The 22,086-nt window shown below is 37.6% G+C and overlaps 1 protein-coding gene across 1 annotated transcript in view; it reads right to left on the minus strand.

The window, feature by feature from the left end:
• The window catches only part of LOC107647224 (nucleolin-like), a 31,027-nt gene continuing 12,700 nt past the window's right edge, over window positions 3,760-22,086 (minus strand). Inside the window, exons 4-5 of the mRNA XM_016351333.1 lie at window positions 4,161-4,365; window positions 3,760-3,946 (exon numbers count right to left, since the gene is read on the minus strand). Of these exons, the coding sequence (XP_016206819.1) occupies window positions 3,760-3,946; window positions 4,161-4,365 (392 nt within the window). The remainder of the gene's footprint in view (window positions 3,947-4,160; window positions 4,366-22,086) is intronic.

The raw sequence follows: 22,086 nt of genomic DNA on the forward strand, positions 1-22,086 counted from the left end.
TTAAAAAGGCCTTGACTGGGGGAATGATTAATTGGAAGTTCTATCATTGTTGGAATTCTCTCAAGTGTAGTATAAAGAGGTTGTTATTTTCACTTAGTTAACCCTTACTAAATAAAGGAAAGTCAAGTGATTGAGCTAACTCTTATTCGCAAATCCTAGTCCTCTTCCTTGGGAAGGTCTAGCATTAGTAAATACAGAATTAGCCAACAACTTCTAATTTAACTAATCACTTGAGCATTCCAACTCAAGTGTCTCTTCTTAATCAACCCCAATGTCAAGTAGGGAATCTACTCCATTGACATGAATATAACGCTCATAGAAATATAAGAAGAAGACATGATAAATTAAATAAAATAGGGATTGAAAATTAATTAAAGGAAAAGTACTCTTTGCATTAATAAATCTAAAATAATCTAATTACCACTCTAAATAAGAACTAAGAATATGGAATAAATAAATAGGAAGTAAGGAAACAAACTAGAATAGTATCTTCAACAGAGGTGATGACTCTTCAATATCCCAAAGCAAAAGCATAAAACTAATGAAATATGAATGTAAAGAAAACCTAGAGGAAGAGAAAATTCTCTCTATATTTAGATCTAAAAACCTAAAAACTATGCTAATGAGAATGTGTCTTGAGTCTCTGTACGTTCCCTGGTTCTAGTCTGTATTTTTGGGCCGAAAACTGGGTCAAAACTCGGCCCGAAATCGCCTCCAGTATTTTCTGTTATTTCTGCAGATTGGGTATGTCACGCGTACGCGTCAGTCACGCGTGCGCGTCATTCGGCGAATTTCCTTGTCACGCGTACGCATCAGGCACGCGCACGCGTCGTCTTGCAAAACTCCAATTCACGCGTCCGCGTCAGGCACGCACACGCGTCGCTGCAAATTTCTTCATATCGCGCGCATGCGTGCGCGTCGATGCTCGCTGGTTATCTCCTTAGTTTCTTGTGTTCCTTCTATTTTTGCAAGCTTCCTCTCTATTCTTTAAGCCATTCCTGCCCTGTAAGGCCTGAAACACTTAACACACGGATCACGACATCGAATGGTATAAATGAGAATTAAAATACACAAATTAAAGTTTCCTAGGAAGCAAGTTTTCAACCATAGAACAAAACTAGGAAGAAATTATAAAATCTTGCAAATCATATGAATAAATGGGTAAAGACTTGATGAAAACTACTCAAATGAGCACAAGATAAACCATAAAATAGTGGTTTATCAGTGGTTATATGATGTAACCACACAATTAGGCTCAAATCTCACATGCTTGTGTTCTTAGCTCAAAAAAATGATCCACAATATATGTATAATTCAAGCAAGTTCTAAAATTTTTTTTAATTAATTGGGGTGCCCTATAGATAAAATTCTTGAAAAAAGTTTTATTATTTTGACTAAGCTTATTGTATATATATGCAAAATAAGAGAATGTAACTAAAAATCCTAAGAAATCTAAAATTGAGATGCAAAAGTGTTGGGATTAGAAACTTGTCACCCAAAAATGCCGAGTGCTCGGACGACCTCCCCACACTTAAAAGTTTGCACCGTCCTCGGTGCACTCAAAGATGAGCAAGGGGGTACGACGACTTTCCTAGTTGCCACTTTCAGCTGGTGGATCAACCGGTGCTGCATGTTCTTCTTCCGCTTCCATTTGCTTATGATGACTCCATGAAAAATAGAAAAGAGGATAGTAAGAGGCGTAATCGTAAAAGCAAGGAAGCATACATTGTTGGAATGAGGTAAATCACTAGAGCGGAGTGAGTGAATTAGTGTAACATTAATGAAAGGCAGGTGTGTGGGTCCTAAATTGCATGCGGTTTAGGACTCACACGCTAATATTTAAAAGCCGTGTCACAATTATACAAAAAAAAGTATACGCTTCACTCATTCTAGTGTACTTGAGATACTTCAAAAGACTTGTAAGTTAAGATAAGCAAACAAGTAATGAAGAAGCATGAAAGCATCCAAGCAATTAACCAAGCAATTGTAAATTGGATAATGAATGGACATTGATCGATGTATAAGTAAACTTAGTGAACAAAATGGTATATGAAACTTACACAACAATCAATGACACATATTGAAGTTTTTGCAACACCTAAGTGACATAGAGGTGAACCACACGGATGCTATGGAACTTAGGAAAGAGAGGATAAAAGTGGAAATTAATCATATAGCAAGCATGGTTCACAAAGCTTTACAAAGCTCAAAAATATGTCACTAGGTAAGCTTTCAATCCAATTTCACAATTCTACAATCTCAATGCATGAAATAAGTGATGTGAATAAGGGTAAATCATAAACAGGCATCACCTAAAAAAATGCAATGATAATACACATTTGCCTAACAATGGATGATGAATGCATGGTGGCCAAAGCATACAATTCAAAAGATTTAGAAGCTTGAAGGCAATGTAACATGTACTTGGTATTCACAAAAACATTGAGCATGGAATGGTTCAAAACCAAGTAAATAAACATAACCTCAACAAGGAAGTCCAACAATGAAAATTAAAAATAATTATGCTAAAATAACATTAAGTTAATAATAAGCAGCAAGAATTAGCAACAAAGTTAGTAATCCAACACTTATAATGAAAAATAAAAAATTAAATGAAAAATTAAACTAACTAAATAATTAACTAACTAACTAAAAAAAATGGTTATGGATGGTGTTTGGTAGTGCTGGATGATGATTGAAGGATGGAAAGAGAAGAGAAGAAGGAAAGAAATGGAAAGAGGAGAAGAAAAGAAGGTGGGTGAAACAGGGCAATCCACGCATGCGCGTATGTCACGCGTAAGCGTGGATTGATGAAATGGTAGCGACGCGTACACATGATGAGTTATTTGGGGCGGTGACGCGTACGTGTGGGTAGAGTTGTGCCTCAGGCACAAAGTTGGCATGAAGTAGGCACAACTCTCGGGAAAATGTATGGAAGTTGAAAATGTTGGATCCACGCGTATGCGTGGGCGATGTGTACGCGTGGATGGTCGAAATGCTGGGGGTCACGCATACGCGTGAGTGACGCGTACGCGTGGCTTGGTGCTCTATTTTCCAAATTTTTTCCATGTTTTTGCACCAAACCAAGCATTCCAAACCTCCAAACAGCTACCAAAACACCATAAAACCTTATTTAACATACTGAACTACCAAATAAACTCAACAAACTAAACAAAATATGAAATTAAACCTATTTTACCAATATTTACAAAAAGGGAAAAAGGGAAAGATGTTACCATGGTGGGGTGTCTCCCACCTAGCACTTTTGTTTATTGTCCTTAAGTTGGACTTATAGGGAGCTATCCATCAAGGTGGCTTGTGCTTGAATCCATCCTTGAACATCCACTAATGCTTGGACTTCTATTGTGCTTCATCATTCAAAGTTAATGACTCCAGGCTTTGATGGAGTTTTTCACAAACCATGGGCTCCCAACCTTGATTATCTTTGTGTGATCTAGGATCCCACACTTTATTTTCACACCCGTCTTCAATTTGATCACGTTGATTCTCTCTGGGTGGCAGAAAAGCCGAATTCTCATGAGGATACTAAACTACCCTCCTAGACCCATTCAATTGAGTACTACACCAACCTTTGCATCCACTCCTTGAAGCTTAAACCATAATGAGTCTAGATTTACACTGCCAACCACTAAACATCCTCCTCTTACGCTTAATTCCACAAAGCTCCCTAAGTTGACCATCCGTCTCAAGCAAACCAAATTCAAGTGGGGTAATAAAACTAAGAATAATGAATTTTACCTACTCAAATGAAGGATTGGATGGTAACATATGTGGAGGAGTTTCCAATGGTCTTGATAGAGCACGTTCCACTCCTGTCCATTCTCTTCTAGAGGCTTCCACCACTTGAGAAAGTGCTTCAAGTCCTACCTCTTGCCAAGCTTCCTCAAGTTGATATTCTTCTTCACCAGTGTCTTCTACCTCTTCCCTATCACTCAAATCATAATAGGAGGTTAGTGAAGTCTACCTCATCATCAATTCCAAGCATAGTGGGGAAGGATTCATCAAGCTCAAAAGGATCATATGTTGATGCGAAATCGTCATAGATAGGAGGATTTGTTGCTTGGAACACTTCTTCTAGTTCTTCGCTCTCATCGTGCCTTGGAGGTTGTGCACTTTCCTCCTCAACATTAACTTCAAACTCCATGGAAGAAGGCTCTTCAACATGGGATTCCTCTTTGCACTCAATATCTCCTAAATCTTCAACCACTTCCTTTGGTTCCATAATCTCTACCTCTTCCTCTTGTTGCACTTCTTGCTTTAACTTCTCTTCTTCATCTTGAAGCTCTAAATTCACTCCCTCACTAAGCTCTTTGGTTGTTTCTCCACATTTAACAATGGGAGTGCCTTGATTGTGTAAGCTTAGGCAAGATGAGTACACATTGTTAATGGCTTTCGCTATGATAGCCAACTTGGCTCCTACCTCCTTGAACTATTTTTTCATCTCCTCTTGTTCCCTTAGGATACGAGATTCAAGATCTCTTAGTTCTCGCATGAGGGCTTCATTAGGAGGCGGTGGTGGAAGAGAGGGTTCATCATTCGAGGAAAGGGCATTGTAGTCGGAAGGTAGTTCATATTGGTGAAAGTCTTGAGGTGGTGTATATGGAATTTGTAGTTCTTGGGAGTATTGGTGTTGGAATGGTGGTGGCTCTAAGTATGGTTCATATGGTGGTTGGTGTGGTGGATATGGGTTAGGATTATATGGAGGTGAATGGTGGTATGAAGCTTGTGAGTATGGTGGATGGCTATATTGAGGAAGGAGATCATATGCATATGATGATTGTGGTTGACAACCACAATGAGGGTCATCACACACATTAGATTGGTATGCGTCTTGGAGTGGTTCTTGCTCATAGTACATTGGTGGAGGTTGTTGCCATGAAGGTTGATCAAATGCTCGAGGCTCCTCCCACCTTTGGTTGTTCTTTCCTTGATGCATGTTATCATTGTAATTTCTATCTCCTACAACATAGTTTGAACCACACTCATAGCAAAAAGGATGAGAATTCATAGTGACAAGAGAAAATAAAAACAAATATTAATAAGAAACAAAGAGGGAAAAATCCTACAACTAACAAAAACTAACAAACAAACCAAAAATCAAGCTATTTACAATATATACAATAGCCAATAACATAGCACCATTGCAATTTCCCGGCAACGGCGCCATTTTGATGAAAGGATTTTGAGTGTATGGTTTGGAATTTCTCAATTGAAATCTCGTTGCAAGTACAGTTCTAAACCAACAAACAATCCTCCCAATCAAAAATTGGTTTTGTCACGAGTACAAACCCCAATGAAAATTTAACCGAAGTATTTAAACCTTGGGTCGTCTCACAAGGAATTGCAATGAAGTGGTCAATTATTGGCTATGAAGGAATATGGGGGTTTGATTTATAAGGGACAAGAAAATAAAGGGGCAAGAATTTGAATGACAAGAAAAGTAAATCAAGTAAGCAATTAAAGAAAGCAATTAATAAAGAGAGACATTCATGGCAAAGATTGAGGATATAGGCTTTCTATCCTAGTCATACAATGATTAATTCATCCTATTTAGTCAACTCCAGCAAATGGAAGAAGCTATCATGTTATCTTCACATAGGGAGAATGTCAAACAAGATTAGTTAATCATATCACAATAATAAACAAGAATTTATCTTATTACGTCATCCCCGACGATGGAGGAAGGTATCTTGTTATCCTCATACTCGAAGAAAGTCTAATAAGATGAGCTAATCTCAATCCAAAAGTCCTAATCACTTACTAATTAAATTAGCAAGAGATTAGAGTCAATGGAAATCATATTAACTAACAACTCTAGATCACCAACATAAGTTGGGTATTCATGACTTAAGATTGCCTAATTACTCTTTCCAAGCCAAGAATGCTCAAGATCTACTTTAACATCCTACCAAACATTTTGTCAAATACTTGGAAGGCATAAAAGGAAAGCATGGTAAATGTACAAGAAATAGTAAAATCTACCAACTAACAATTGCAAGGAAAGTAAAATTCACAACTCAAATCAACAATAAAAGGACATCAACATCAAATTTCATTAAAAGGGGATCCAAATCGAACATGAGTATTCATGAACATAAAAGAGGCATAAAAGTAAAATTAATAAAAGAACCAAGAAGAATTGAAGTATTAGAACAAGAAATTATAAAGGAAACAAGTTGAAATAAGGAATTTGGAACTAGATCTAGGATGCACAATAACCTAAGAACCCTAATTCTAGAGAGAATAGGGAGCTTCTCTCTCTAAAAACTAACCTACATGATGCCAATCCTGCAACTAAGTGCTCCCCCTTTGTCCAAGCTTGAATTCTACATGAAATAGCCTCAGGAATGGGTTGAATTTGGGCTTGGGTAGCTCAGAAATCGCCCCCAACATTTTCACTTTAATGAGGTCACGTGCGAGTATCGACGCGTACGCGTTGGTCATGCGTATGCGTCGCGCGGCATTTTTCCATCCACGCGTACGAGTGGGTCACGCGTACGCATCGCCATGCGACCTCGTATCCACGCATGCGCGTCGGGCACGCGTGCACGTCCAAGAATGCACTCCAAATCCTTGTTTTTCTATGAGCTCTCCACTTTGCATGCTTTTCTCTTCAGTCCTTTGATTCATTCCTAGCCTTTTCAACCTGAATTCACTAACAAACACATCTAGGTATCTAGTGGAATCAAAGGTGAATTAAAATTACCAATTTTAAGGCCTAAAAAGCATGTTTTTACACTTAAGTACAAATTAAGGGAGAATTACAAAACCATGCTATTTCATTGAATAAATGTGATAAAATCCTCCAAAATAAGCACAAGATAAACCACAAAATTGGGATTTATCAGAGAGTCAATAATATCATCGGGATTCTGAGTTCCTAAAGATGCCAACACTTCTGAGCTTCAGAGGAAAGCGAGATGCTAAAACTATTCAGAAGTAAAAAGCTACTAGTCCCGCTCATCTAATTGAAACTAAGCTTCATTGAAAACTCTGAGATTTATTGTATTCTTCTATTTCTTTTTAATCCTACTTGTTTTTGGTTGCTTGGGGACAAGCAACAGTTTAAGTTTGGTGTTCTGATAAGCGGATATTTTATACGCTTTTTGGCATCATTTTCATATAGTTTTCATTATATTTTGTTTTAAGTTTTATTATGTTTTCATATGTTTTAGTACAAAATTCATATTTTTGGATTCTACTTTGATTTTGTGAGCTTTATGGCGATTTCAGGTATTTTCTGGCTAAAATTGAGGAGCTTGAGTAAAAGTCTTATTCAGAGACAAAGAAAGGACTGCAGATGTTGTCAGGATCTGACCTATGTGCACTCGTAAGAGATTTTCTGGTGCTATATATGTCCAAATGGCGCGCTCTCAACGTCTATGGAAAGCTAATATCCAGGGATTTTCAGAAATATATAATAGTCTATACTTTGCTTTGGTAATGAAGGCCCAAAACTGGCGTTCAATGCCAGCCACCTACCCTATTCCTAGCATTAGACGCTCAAAAGGGAGCAGCTGGCGTCCAATGCCCAAAAGGGAGTCGCAAGCCAGCGTTCAACACCCCTAAGGAGTCTTAGCATGTGGAGAAACCCTTTGCCCTGCCCAAACACTCACCAAGTGGGCCCCAGAAGTGGATTTTTGCACTATCAACCTAGTTTATCTTATTTCTATAATCCTTAATTATTAGATTGGTATATATAGGAGAAGATCAACCTTGTTTAGGACCTTCTACGTGATCTTCTTTCGCCCCCCATTTGTAGTCATCACTTTTGTACAGTATGAGTCACTAACCTCCTAAGGTTAATGTTAGGAGCTCTGCTGAGTTTCATGGATAAATGATAAACCCATATTTTATGATATAATTTGTACTCAAATTGAGTGTTTCTATCAATTCTTCACCCACTTATTCATGTAAACTGCATGGTTTTACTTTTCCTTCCTTATTTTATGATATAAGTGAAAAACATGTTTCCTATGCTTTAAAAATATTAATTTTAATTACCCTCTTATTACCATTCGATGCCGTGATTTGTTTGTTAAGTATTTTCAGATCTCATAGGGTAGGAATGGCTTAAAGGATAAAAAGGAAACATACAAAAATGGAAGAAAAGCACAAAAATGGAGTTTTAAAGAAAAGGCGACGACGCGAACGCGTTGATGACGCGGAGGCGCGTTTTGAGCAGAACGCAACTGACGCATACGCGTGACCGACGCGTACGCGTGACAAAGAAAACTCCCAAATGACGTGAACGCGTGACCCACGCAGACACGTGACAGATGCCATGTACAAAAATCTGCAGAAAATGCCCCCAGCGATTTCTGGACCCTTTTTCGGCCCAAATCCAAGCCAGAAACACAGAATATAAGCCAGAGAATGGAGAAATCAAAGAGAGAGACGTAGATACATAGATACAACTGAATAATTCATAATTTTAAGTTTTAGATGTAGTTTTTAGAGAGAGAGGTTCTCTCCTCTCTCTTAGGATTAGAATTTAGGATTTCTATTATGTTTAAGCTATGATCTCTTCAATCACACGTTCAATGTTCCATTAAATTACTTTCTAGTTTTATTTATTCTATTACTTTTAATTGTTAATTACTTATCTTTTCAAATTGGCTTATGAACTTTTCCATGTTAAAATTTGAATATTCTATTAAATATAATTTGAGGTATTTCAGACTAATAATTGTCTTATTCTATTTATGATGATTTCAATTCAATTTAGATTTATTTTCTCCTTTTGGCTTTGGTTAAGTAATTTATAATACTTGAGTTATCAAACTCAGCTGTTGATTGGAATTGGAATTCTTTGCTGGTTAATTTGTACTCCAATAACTCTAGTCTCTCCACAGAAGTTGACTAGGACCCGATGATCAAATTAACTTGTCTACTTGACTTTCCTTTGATTAACAAGGGTTAATTAAAAATAGGAGCAGAATGCAATTCTCTTCACACCTGATAAGGATAATTAGGATATGACTTCAATTTCTTATACCTTGCCAAGAGATTTTATTATTATTAATTTATTTTTCTAGTCATTTAAATTACTTGCTCCTTAATTCAAAAAATCCAAAAATACACTTTTACTCATAACCAATAATAAATCATACTGCCCTGCAACTCCTTGAGAAGACGACCCGAGGTTTAAATACTTCGGTTATTTATTTTTATTGGGTTTGTTTACGTGACAAACAAGTTTTTGTATGAAAGGATTATTGTTTGGTTTAGAAACTATACTTGCAATGAGGATTTATTGTAAATTCTAAACCATCAATCTTCATTTTATCAAAATGGTGCCGTTGCCGGGGAGTTGCAACTGTGTGCCTTATTATTGGTTATTGTTAATATTTTCTTCTGCTTGTTATTTCTTTTATTTTCGCTTTTAATTTTTATTATTTACTATGAACTCTCACCCCTATCGCTTTGAGTTTGGTTCTAATAATGTTGAAAGGAATGGAAGCTATAACAGGAACATGCATCAAGGTCAAAACAGTCAGAGATGGACGGAGCCACGAGGATCCGATCAATCCTTTAGGCAACAACACCTTCCAAACTATCATGGACGATGCCTATTCAATAATGCATGTCAGAACAATAGTTATGATGGACCCCTTGTAATTACCAACAAGCCCCATTATACACCTATGAACCACCTCTTCAACACAGCTTTGAACCACCACACTCACAAGCTAACTACTACCATTCACCTCCATATAACCCTAACCTGTATCCACCCCAATTCCAACCTAATTACTCCCGAGAACCACCACTTTCATATACACCATGTCCATATCCATCGCTCCAAAAATCAAGGGAGAAACTCAAGAAAACATTTGAAAAATTTCATGCCACACTTCACCAATTGAATCAAGCGATAAATAGACTACCTTCCCGACGTTCGGACACTCAAGGAACCCCCATGGCTTCATGTGGACAAACTAATGAAGAACGCAGTATGAAGGAGATACTAGAAACCCCACTGGACAGTACAGAGCATGATTTTGTACTGAAACAAGTGGAGGAAGCTGAAATTATAGAAGAAGAAGAATTGGTTGAAGACTTAGGAGACGCTGAACCTCCATGGGAATGCAGAATTGTGGAGAACCCCGTTAAGAAATTTACAATCGATGCTAAGGAGGATAGTGCGCAACCTCCAAGGCAAGAATCTTATGAAGAACTTGACGAAATAACTCAACAAGCAAGTTTCCTTGATGATGAAGACTACGAGTCCAATTCTCCTAGTAATGAACTCGCATCCGCAAGTGAATTCTTTGAGATGGAAGAATCTTCCCCAAGTGAATACGAAGATGATGCAGAGGTAGATTTTTCACAACCTCCAATTTATGACTTAAGTGATGAGGAAGATATCGAGGACTTCGATCAAGACATGGTTACAACTGAAGAAATTTGCAAGGAAGTGGAAGAATTTACAAAAGAACACGAGGGAGTAGAGCTTGCAAAACCACTGGAAACACCTATTCCAAGGCCATTGCCACCCAATACAAATTTTAAGTGGGTAAAATCCTTAGCTTTTATCTTTACTTTTCCACTTGAATATGGTTTGCTTGAAACAGATGGTCAGCTTAGAGCTCTTTGCGGCTTTAAGAGTAAAAAGGAAATGGTTCGTGCTCAAAATTAGAATGCAAGATTCAATAAGGTTCCACGCTTCAATCTGAAGTGTAAGGATTGGTTTCGAGTTAGATTGAATGGGTATCAGAGAATGTTTAGCCATCTTAGTGAGAATGCAACTTCCAAACCGCCCGGCTGGAAAAATATAAATCAAGACAAAGGCGGATATAAGAGCAAGGTTTGGGATCCTGGAATCTATTCTGACATTCAACACCCCGGGAACCTGAGAACCTGTTTGAATTTACTCAAAGGCTTTACATGCCTAGTTTGGGACCCCAGAGGCTATTGGCATTCCAAACAGTGGTGGAGATTTTTGGATGAATTCAAGCACAAGCCACCATAGCAAGAAGCTCATCAAATGTCCAACTTAAGGACTTTAACTAAAAGTGCTAGGTGGGAGACAACCCACCATGGTATGATCGTTCCTTTTTCAATTTTACTTCATTTTGTTTGCTTTTATTTTATTTTATTTTTATTGAACCTGGAATTATTCATAGCATCTACATTAGCATTGTATATTACATACTGCATAATTGCATAAAAAAAAGACTAAAAAAAAAATCAACCTACGTGAGCGAGCAGGTCACGCGTGGGCGTCGAATGGAAATCGGCGTAAAGATCCAACGCCCAGAAAGTTGGGCTGGAATCGTGCGGCTGGTGTGCGTTTAGCACAAATCGGCCCACGCGTTCGCGTCCCTGACGCGAACACGTCACTTGCACTACGCACATCCCACGCGAAAGCGTAAGCGACGCATCCGCGTCGCGTGGATTTTGTGGATCCCATTGGAAATAGAGAGTTGCGCCAAAACGATGCTAGAATTGTGCGTTTAGCACAATTTTTAGCGACGCGTTCGCATGCTTCACGCGTACGCGTCCCTTACCTTTTACCAAATTCATGCGATCGCGTCAATGACGCGTTCACGTCAACACCCTTTTCGCCCAATTCACGCGATCGCGTGCTCCACGCGTTCGCGTGGATTCAAAAACACTAACCCCCCTTCACGCGAAGCCCTACCCATTCACGCGAAAACCCCCCCACCTCCCCATCTGCAACCTCTCTTCCTCCCATCTTTCAACCACCACCTCTCCGACGCCCCCTCTTTCTTCTTTTCTTTCTTCTCCTCCCTCCCCTTCTCCCTTTTCTCCTCCCTCCACAACCACCAACCCCACTGCTACCGCCTCCAATGCCGGACCGCCACCACCGCACCACCGCACCACCCCCCAACCACCTCAACCCGCACCCCCTTCCCTCACCTCTTCTCCTTAACCCTAAACTACCCACAACCACCATCGCCCCCGCCCCCACATCGGACCGCCGCCGTGCCACCACCCTTCGCCGCTGCGTCACCAACACCACCACCACATTCCCACCATCTCTCTGTTCCATACTTTTATTCCTCTGCGCACCAGGTTCCACCGAACACTAAATCCTGTTTTTCGTTAATTAGTTAATTAGCTTTTCGAATTTTTTTTTTCAAAATTAGGATAGTTAGAAATGCATGATTGTAGTGGATTTTAGGTAGTTAGGTAGCTAGGATGTGGTTAGTGGATTTAGGCCTGAAAATTGCACCGTTCTTGCTAACTATTTTTATCTGATTCGCAATTCTGAATATGCTGTAATGATTATGTTCATATGCTGTTCTTCATATTTGATATTGCTGTTGAACTGCTCTTTCCTGTTCTTACTAGTTGTTAATCTTTTCAGCACTATTTACTTTCATATGAACTGAATTTTTCTGCTGTTTTACTACCCGGGAACATCCAATTTTAGTCGAAATGCTGCCCAATTTTCTGCAAATGGTTTAATCCACTCCATTCATGTCTTAGTTTAAAAACTCATTATTTTGGCTACAACCAAACCAATTCATGAATGCACGGGCTAGCATTCTTATCCCCTTTTGTTCCCTGAGTAATATTTGGTTATTGATGATTTTATTCTCATTTTAAACTTACTTTATCTATAGAAATTATCATCAATGAACTGCAATCCTTGCTTGAATATGAGTTGGTTATTCTTCAAGATTGTGATTTCTTGGTAATTAAGAAAATCATTCTCATGCCACTCACTTTAACTTCCTTTTTTAACTACTAACCAGTTTAGCTTTCTAACTTCTCTTCTTTTTGGTTTTTACCTAACTACTTTAACTTTCTCACTCAAGGCATGATTACTGATTTTTCCTAATCAACTTGAATTCCACTTCTATTATATTTTGGATTGTGATTTTTCATCTCAGCTTTTTAACTCGAATTCAATCCAAAATGTACATATATTTACCTCATATCTTGCTTCTATTGCTCTTTTTGCCTTTATGCTTACATTGACAAATTCCTACTTGCCTACTTGTTTTCCTGCTTTAATTCTTCAATTATATCCTGCTACTTCTACTTTTCAGGATGTCTGACACCTAACGGAAAGGAAAAGGCAAGGCTACCACAGGCAAACAGAAAAAGAGGAGAATCTTCTATCTCTATCCTGGATCTCCTTCACGACGATTCCTGGCGGGAAAAGAACTTTACCCCGCAGGAAAAGGCCGACCAGCTCCTCACTGCCACAGATCCAATCAAATTTGCAAACAGATACTGTGAGCTCAAGTATCCAATGTTTGCTACTGCCAGGAACCTCTACCTGGAGAGACCTCTTAAAATTCCAGAAGAACTCACCCAGTACACTTCCGGACAGATTAAACAACGAGGCTGGTTCTTCATGGAAAGGAACTTGACAGAGGTCAATACTTCCTGGGTCAGAGAATTTTACTGTAACTATTTCAAGACCTCCCTGGATATAGTGCACTTCAGAGAAAAATAAATTCTGGTCACTGAGGAAGCTATTGAGGACATCCTCTGGCTTCAGCCTAAGTCTGATCAGCCTGACGGTTACAAAAGGCCGAAGAGGACATGAGATACATGAGATTTGATTGGGATACAGTCAAGCAGAGAATAACCCTTGATCCTACTGCCCCATGGGTCATGGGAAAGAATACAGTGATGCCTAAGGAAATCAAGCTGATATATTTGAATGATGAGGCTCGGCTTTGGCAGCAGATCCTGAGCAACTACGTGATACCGAGCACTCATGAGACAGAGGTGCCCGCTGCTATGATCACCCTCATCTGGTGTGTGATGGAGGGTAAGGACCTGTATCTTCCACGTTTCATCAGGTATTATATGGTCAGGGTCCATGTCAGAGGCACTCTCCCTTTCCCTTATCTGATCACCCAGCTAGGCCGCCGAGCTGACGTGCCTTGGGAGCTGGCTGATAAGAAGCCAACTGCTACAGACTGCAAGAAGATCATTCCTCACAGCAGGAAGTTTCTAGTATTAGGGTATAGACCTCCTTTTCTCACTGCCTCGGGTGAGGCAGCCACATCTTCAGATGCCCCTTCTGCATCCACTGCTATACCAGCCCCATCCACTGCACCTCTACCTGCTCCTGAGCCCATTTATCATCTGGTGCACCGCCTCTTCGCATGCCTGGATTGTATGGAGCGTCGCAGCAAGGGACGCTATGAGCACCTCATGTTGATGATCTGATCCAGCAGCGACATCCCCTCCGAGCCTGACACCGCTTCTGAGCCTTCTGATGCGGAGGCGGATGATCATGAGGAGGAGGCACATGCCCAGGCTGAGCAGGGAGGACCTGAGCAGGCTGCACCACACCATGAGGAGCCCCACCAAATCCAGGCCGTAGATCCGGAGATTCCTATACAGACAGAGCCTCCGCTTCAGCAGGCAGCTCCTCCTACACTTATTCAGACTGCAAATCCTCAGCCTACCGCAGAGACACCAGCAGCCCATCCTTCCGGAGATGACACTTCTCACACCCAACTTCAGTGAGCATCGAGGACGATGCTATCATTTAAGTGTAGGGAGGTCGCCATCTCTGGCATACTATTTTGGTGAACCACTCTTCAGACACTTTTTTTTTTATCCTATTTTGCTTATTTTTCTGTATTTTTATTTTTTATTTCTATTTTTATCCTTTACTTTACCTTTTCTTATCTTGTCTTTCAATACTTGCACATTTCTCTTTTTCTATATTTTTACAGTATTTCTGTATTTTGCACTTTAGTTTATATACTTATCTTAGATATTTAGTTTAGTCTAGTTGCAATTTTAGTTAAGTTGTGATATAGAATATATAGATTAATTAGTTTAGTTTACCCTTTTAGCATACTATAACTTGGATTAATTGAAAATAAAAAAAGTAAACTAAAAATTTTAGCATAATAGAATCACAACAATCCACACACTGTATATATATATAGCAATAAATGATTGGTTAATTTACACAACATTTTTCAAGGAAGAACACTAAGATTTTAAGGGCCACCCTAAGATTCACATTGAGAATAATGGGAACTCTTGATTTCTACTTGCATGACATACATAACTGATATATGGTTTTTGAGCTAGAGAACACACAACCTGTGATTTTTTGAGCTTATTTGTATGGTTATATTATTTAACCATAATTATTTCATTCTTGTGTATTCGCCCTTCTTTTTTATTCTAGTAATCTCTACTTTGTTTTAATCTATATGTCCAATATAGAATATAGATACATACCAAGAAATGATTGAGGCCATTGTTTAAATTGCTCACTTAGCCCAAATTAGCCTACCTCTTACATCACCCTTGTTAGCCCCCTTGAGCCTTTTAAATCCCCTTCTGTTCTATAACTACATCACTAGCCTTAAGCAAAAAAAAACAAATTAAAAATTCCAAGTTGAATCCTCGGTTAGCTTAAGATAGAGATTGTGTATCCACTAAGTGTGGGGAAACATGGGAACATGGGTTGATAGGAAAAGGATTAACTCAATAAGATAATAAGGATTTTGGGAGTATACTCATATAAAACCAAAATAAATAAAAATACCATGTGCATTGATATATGTTCTGTTTATATTTCAAAAAAAATTTTTTTTTAGTTAAATAAATCAATAAGGGGACAAAATTACCCCAATAATAAGTTTAGTGAAGAAATCAATGCACATGATATAAGAATCAAAATTTGAATTTGGTACATGAGTATGTATTAAGAAAGTGAAAAATTAGGAATCCCAAGGAAATTATAATGTATATGGAATATGTGTACGTTAGGTGAGATCTTAGACTAATTAAGGATTCAACTTTGTTAGCTCACTTAGCCTCATATATATACCCTTACCCTTACCTCGGCCCCATTACAACCTTTAAAAGACCTCATGATTTTTGTATGTCTGTATTCGATATTTGTTGATTGGTTAGATGAAGAACAAAGTTTTAGAAAGCAAGAATAGAAAAGAATATAGTGATTAACCCCAAACACTGAGTGAATAGAGAGTAAACACAAATCCAGTGAGGGTTCAATAGCTCATCACCATATATCTCTGCTTAATTGTTTAATTGTCTTGCAAGCTTATGAAATAATTTAACCCAACTCAATTGTGACAGTGCTTTAACAAATATTTAGGTTTGGCTATACATATATAATTCCTTGAAAATATGAATTAGATTAACCACATGTAAGCTCTATATATATATAGGTGGGTGATAATTAAAATTGCATGATTCATGTAGCTAGTTTGCATTTAGAATAGATTGCATTGCATGAGATTCCACCATTCTAACTTTACCCTTTTACTTGGATTTAGCATGAGGACATGCTATTGTTTAAGTGTGGGAAGGTTGATAAACCCATATTTTATGATATAATTTGTACTCAAATTGAGTGTTTCTATCAATTCTTCACCCACTTATTCATGTAAACTGCATGGTTTTACTTTCCCTTCCTTATTTTATGATATAAGTGAAAAACATGTTTCCTATGCTTTAAAAATATTAATTTTAATTACCCTCTTATTACCATTCGATGCCGTGATTTTTGTGTTAAGTATTTTCAGACCTCATAGGGTAGGAATGGCTTAAAGGACAAAAAGAAAACATACAAAAATGGAAGAAAAGCACAAAAATGGAGTTTTGAAGAAAAGGCGACGACGCGAACGCGTGGACGACGCGAACGTGTGCCTAGCGCGAAAATGCAGCGATGCGAACGCATGGATGACGCGGACGCGCGCCTTGAGCAGAACGCAATTGACGCGTAAGCGTGTCCGACGCGTACGCGTGACAAGGAAAACTCCCAGATGACGCGAACGTGTGACCCACGCGGACGCGTGATAGACGCCACGTACAAAAATATGCAGAAAATGCCCCCAGCGATTTCTGGACCCTTTTTCGGCCCCAATCCAAGCCAGAAACACAGAATATAAGTCAGAGAATGGAGGAATCAAAGAGAGAGACGTAGATACATAGATACAACTGAATAATTCATAATTTTAGGTTTTAGATGTAGTTTTTAGAGAGAGGGGTTCTATTATGATTTAGGCTTTAGAGAGGTTCTATTACGTAGATACAACTGGATTAGGATTTAGGATTTCTATTATGTTTAAGCTATGATCTCTTCAATCACAGGTTAAATGTTCCTTTAAATTACTTTCTAGTTTTATTTATTCTATTACTTTTAATTGTTAATTACTTATCTTTTCAAATTGGCTTATGAACTTTTCCATGTTAAAATTTAAATGTTCTATTAAATATAATTTGAGGTATTTCAGACTAATAATTGTCTTATTCTATTTATGATGATTTCAATTAAATTTAGATTTATTTTTCTTTTTTGGCTTTGGTTAAGTAATTTATAATACTTGAGTTATCAAACTTAGCTGTTGATTGGAATTGGAATTCTTTGCTGGTTAATTTGTACTCCAATAACTCTAGTCTCTCCACAGGAGTTGACTAGGACCTAATGATCAAATTAACTTGTCTACTTGACTTTTCTTTGATTAACAACGGTTAATTAAAAGTAGGAGCAGAATCTAATTCTCTTCACACCTGATAAGGATAATTAGGATAGGACTTCAATTTCTTATACCTTGCCAAGAGATTTTATTATTATTAATTTATTCTTCTAGTCATTTAAATTACTTGCTCCTTAATTCAAAAAACCCAAAAATACACTTTTACTCATAACCAATAATAAATCATACTGCCCTGCAACTCCTTGAGAAGACGACCCGAGGTTTAAATACTTCGGTTATTTATTTTTATTGGGTTTGCTTACGTGACAAACAAATTTTTGTATGAAAGGATTATTGTTTGGTTTAGAAACTATACTTGCAACGAGGATTTATTGTAAATTCTAAACCATCAATCTTCAGTTTATCAATAAACAATATTACTGTTGTATTTTAATGCAAGTCTGATTATATTCTTTTATGTATTCTCGTTCTTCATCTCATGAATTGGGTTCCATGCGAGTCCTGACTCGGATAGCATTGAATTAAAGCTAGAGATTGCTTTGCGGATTCTAATAGAGTACCTGTGCAACTTTGGATACGTGACAATGAAATCCCGTTGACCGAGGATAAGTGAGGTCTCTGTGGCGTTAAGGCTAGAGTCAGAGAAGCAACACTTTCTGATCCGGAAGATCTGCCTTGTCTGTGGTATCTTGAGTAGGATCATGAAGGGGAGTGGATTGCTTAGAGCTTCATCTTCTGCTACAATGAGAAGCCTAGAGGTGGCTTGATGAGAGGACCTGAGTCACTTCAACATAGTGGATTGCTGCAGTAGAGGAGGTTAACTTGATGAGAGCACAAGAGTTAATAACTTACGACTGCCATTGAAAGAATCAGAAAGTTATTGAAGAAGGAAGTAAGAAAAGTTAATCTGGAAAGACAAAGCATCTCCAAAACCTCAACCGGTCTCATACCATTGATTTTACACCTATCTAATAATGTTTTATTTATTTATCTGTTTTATGCGTTTTCCTTGACAAACTATATTTTTGATCCTCCTAACTAAGATCTGCAAGATAACAACTGCTTGCTCAAACGAAGAATCTCTGTGGGATCGACCCTCACTCACCTGAGGTATTACTTGGATGACCCGGTATACTTGCCGGTCTATCTGTACGAAACGTGCGGAGTCAGTTTTGTACACCAAGTTTTTGGTGTCGTTGCCAGGAGTTGTGCGAATTTGACAAACTACCGGGTTATCTTGTTGCTTAGATTAGGTACTTTTTACTATTTTGATTGGGTCTTTTATTTTTTTTTTTCAAAAATAAATAAATAAATAAATAATTTTTAAAAAATCTCTGCTTTTCTTTATTAATCTTTGTCTTGTGTTTGAGTCTTTTGTTCTTGTTTCTTGTTAAAAGTTTGAACTTTATTGGTTTCTTTTTCAAAAACTTTCAAAAATAGTGTCCTTTGTTTGAGTCTAGTATCAATTCTTAAGTTTGGTATCTTTTGTGTGTTTATCTCTTCTTTAAAATTTTTGAATTTGTTCTTATTGTTCTTTCTTGGTATTCAGGTTGTTCTTGATTCTTTTCTTGTTTTGATCTTAAAACTTTTAAGTTTGGTGTCTTTTGGTGTTTGTTTTCTTAATTTTCGAAAAATTAGTACTCTTTGATCTAAAAATTTTAAGTTTGGTGTCTTTTGGTTGTTTTTCTCTTTCTTCATTAATTCAATAAAATATCTTTTTTATCTTTATTTCAACAAAAAAAATTTCGACAATTCCAAAAAAATTTCAAATTTTAACTTCAAATCATTATCTTACCTTATCTTAATTTCAAATTTCAAATTTTATCTTTTTAAATATTTTCAAATCTTTTCTTTTAATTTGAATCTTTCCTATCTTATCTCTCTTTCAAAATTTTAAAATTCAAACTTTTTCAAATTTTTATCTTATCTTGGGTTTATCTTTCTTTTAATTTCAAATCACTATCTTATCTTATCTTAATTTTAAATTTCAAATTTCAATCTTTTTCAAATCTTCACCATATTTTATCTTTTCAAACTTATTTTCAAATCTCAATCCTATCTTATCTTATTTGAAATTCAAATTTTTAAAATTCAATTTCAAAATTTAAAATTTAAAATTTAAAATTTAAAAATCAAATCTTTTTCAAAAATCAAATTTTTTTCAAATCTTTTCAATTCTTATCTTATCTTGTTGACTTTCCCTTTTCAATTTTAAATTTCAAAATCTTTAAAATTAAATCTTTTTGAAATCTCTTATCTTATCTTATTTTCAAATCTTTGTTAATTAGTTACATGTTTTATCTTATTCTCTCTTTATTCTCCTTTCTCTTTCTTCTTTTTCAAAATTTTCTAACTACTTTCTCTCTCTTCTTTTTCAAAAATTTCCTTTCTTTTCCATCTTTATTTTTGAAAATATCTTCTTTTCTCTCTCTATTGATTTTTGAAATCTAGCCTCATTAAAGGACAGTCTTTTATTCTCTACTTGATTTATCTCTTTCTAACAAAAGACCTCTATATTCTGACATAGAGAATCCTTTTCTTTCTCTCTTCTTGGATTCTTTTTTCTTGTTTATGAGTAAGAACAGAGATAAATAATCTCTCTTTAATCATGATCCTGAACTTGAGAGGACCCTAAGAAAGCGTTTGCAAGAGGCTAAAGCACAACAGTCCGGAGAAAACCTCATAGAGCTATTCGAACAAGAAGCTGAGAACATAGATATGGCAGCCGAGCCTAATAATGAAAGAGATGCAAGGAAAGTTTTTGGTGACTACACTGTACTAACTTCTGACTTCCATGGAAGAATTATCTCCATACCTATCACTAGAGCAAATAACTTTGAGCTTAAGCCTCAATTAGTCTCTCTAACGCAACAGAATTGCAAGTTCCATGGACTTTCACGAGAAGATCCACATTAGTTTTTATCTGAATTCTTGCAAATTTGTGATACTGTTAAGACCAATAGAGTAGATCCTGAGGTCTATAGGCTTATGCTTTTCCCTTTTGCTGTTAGAGACAGAGTTAGGATATGGTTGGATTCCAACCTAAGGAAAGCCTAGACTCTTGAGAAAAGTTGGTCAATGCTTTCTTGGCCAAGTTCTTTCCACCTCAAAAGATGAGCAAGCTCAGGGTGAAAGTTCAAAACTTCAGACAAAAAGAGGGTGAAAGTTCAAAACTTTAGACAAAAAGATACAAGCAACTGATCAGGAGGTGTCTTCCTGGCATGCTCTCAGAGTGGACTATCTTAGGCATCTTCTATGATGGACTATTTGAGATGTCCAAGATGTCCTTGGACTATTCTGCTGGTGGATCACTCCACTTAAAGAAAACGCCTGCAGAGGTACAAGAACTCAATGAAACGGTTACAAACAACCAATTCATGTACACTTCTGAGAGAAACCATGTGAACAATGGGATAGCTTAGAAGAAAGGAGTTCTAAAGGTTGACACTCTGAATGCCATATTGGCTCAGAATAAGATATTGACTCAACAGGTCAATATGATCTCTCAGCATTTGACTAGAATGCAAGCTGCACCTGACAGTACTCAAGACACCTCCTATGAAGGAGATGCTTATGATCCAGATCAACCTTCAATGGAGGAGGTGAATTATTTGGGAGAACCCTATGAAAATCCCTACAACTCCTCATGGAGAAATCATCCTAATTTCTCATTGAAGGATCAACAGAAGACTCAGCAAGGGTTCAACAATAATCAAGGTAGAAGAACCTAGAATAGGTTCAACAACAGACCACCATTCCCATCTTCCCAGCAACAGATGGAGACTTCTAAGCAGAGCTTTTCTGACTTAGCAACCATAGTCTCTGAACTCTCTAAGACCACTCACAGTTTCATAACAGAAACTAGGTCCTCCATCAGAAATCTGGAGGTACAAGTTGGTCAACTGAGTAAGAGAATCCCTCAGACTCCTCCTAACACTCTTCCTAGTAACACTGAAGTAAACCCAAGAGAGGAGTGCAAGGCCATCACTGTAGAAGCTGAGGCCAAATCTGAAAGGGATACTATGGCATTGAACGCTAGTAAAGAAGACCTTACTGGGAGTTCAACACCCAAAATGGCACACAAACTGGCATTGAATGCCAGTAAGGAGGTCGTTACTGGGAGTTCAACGCCCTAAAAGCCACCATCACTGGCGTTGAACGCCAGTAAAGAAGTCTTTACTAGGCGGTCAACGCCCAAAAATCCACCATCACTGGCGTTGAACGCTAGTAAGGAGGTCCTTACTGGGCGTTCAACGCCCAAGGCAGCATAAAAGATGGCGTTGAACGCTAGCATAGGGACACAAGTTGGGCGTTCAATGCCCAAAGAAACACAAGTCCTGGCATTGAATGCTAAAATAGGGGTAGTTGGCAACCCTAAGCCCACTGAGAACTCGTCTATTGAAGAACTGATAACACCCAAGGTTCATGAAGAGCCCGTTGAAGTTTCCTTGAATGCTTGATTAAAGATCATAAAATCTAAAGAGTACTCTTCCTTTGATGAGGAAGAAAAACTAGGGAAGAGCAAATTACTTGGTACCTAGGATTTCTGATAAAGCTGAATGCCAAGCCATTTGGCACAGAGATATTAGAGGAAGAACCTCCAATGCTCACCAAGGAACTCAATGCCTTGGTTCAG

The sequence above is a fragment of the Arachis ipaensis genome, chromosome B06, assembly GCF_000816755.2.
Source record: "Arachis ipaensis cultivar K30076 chromosome B06, Araip1.1, whole genome shotgun sequence".
NCBI classification, from domain to species: domain Eukaryota; kingdom Viridiplantae; phylum Streptophyta; class Magnoliopsida; order Fabales; family Fabaceae; genus Arachis; species Arachis ipaensis.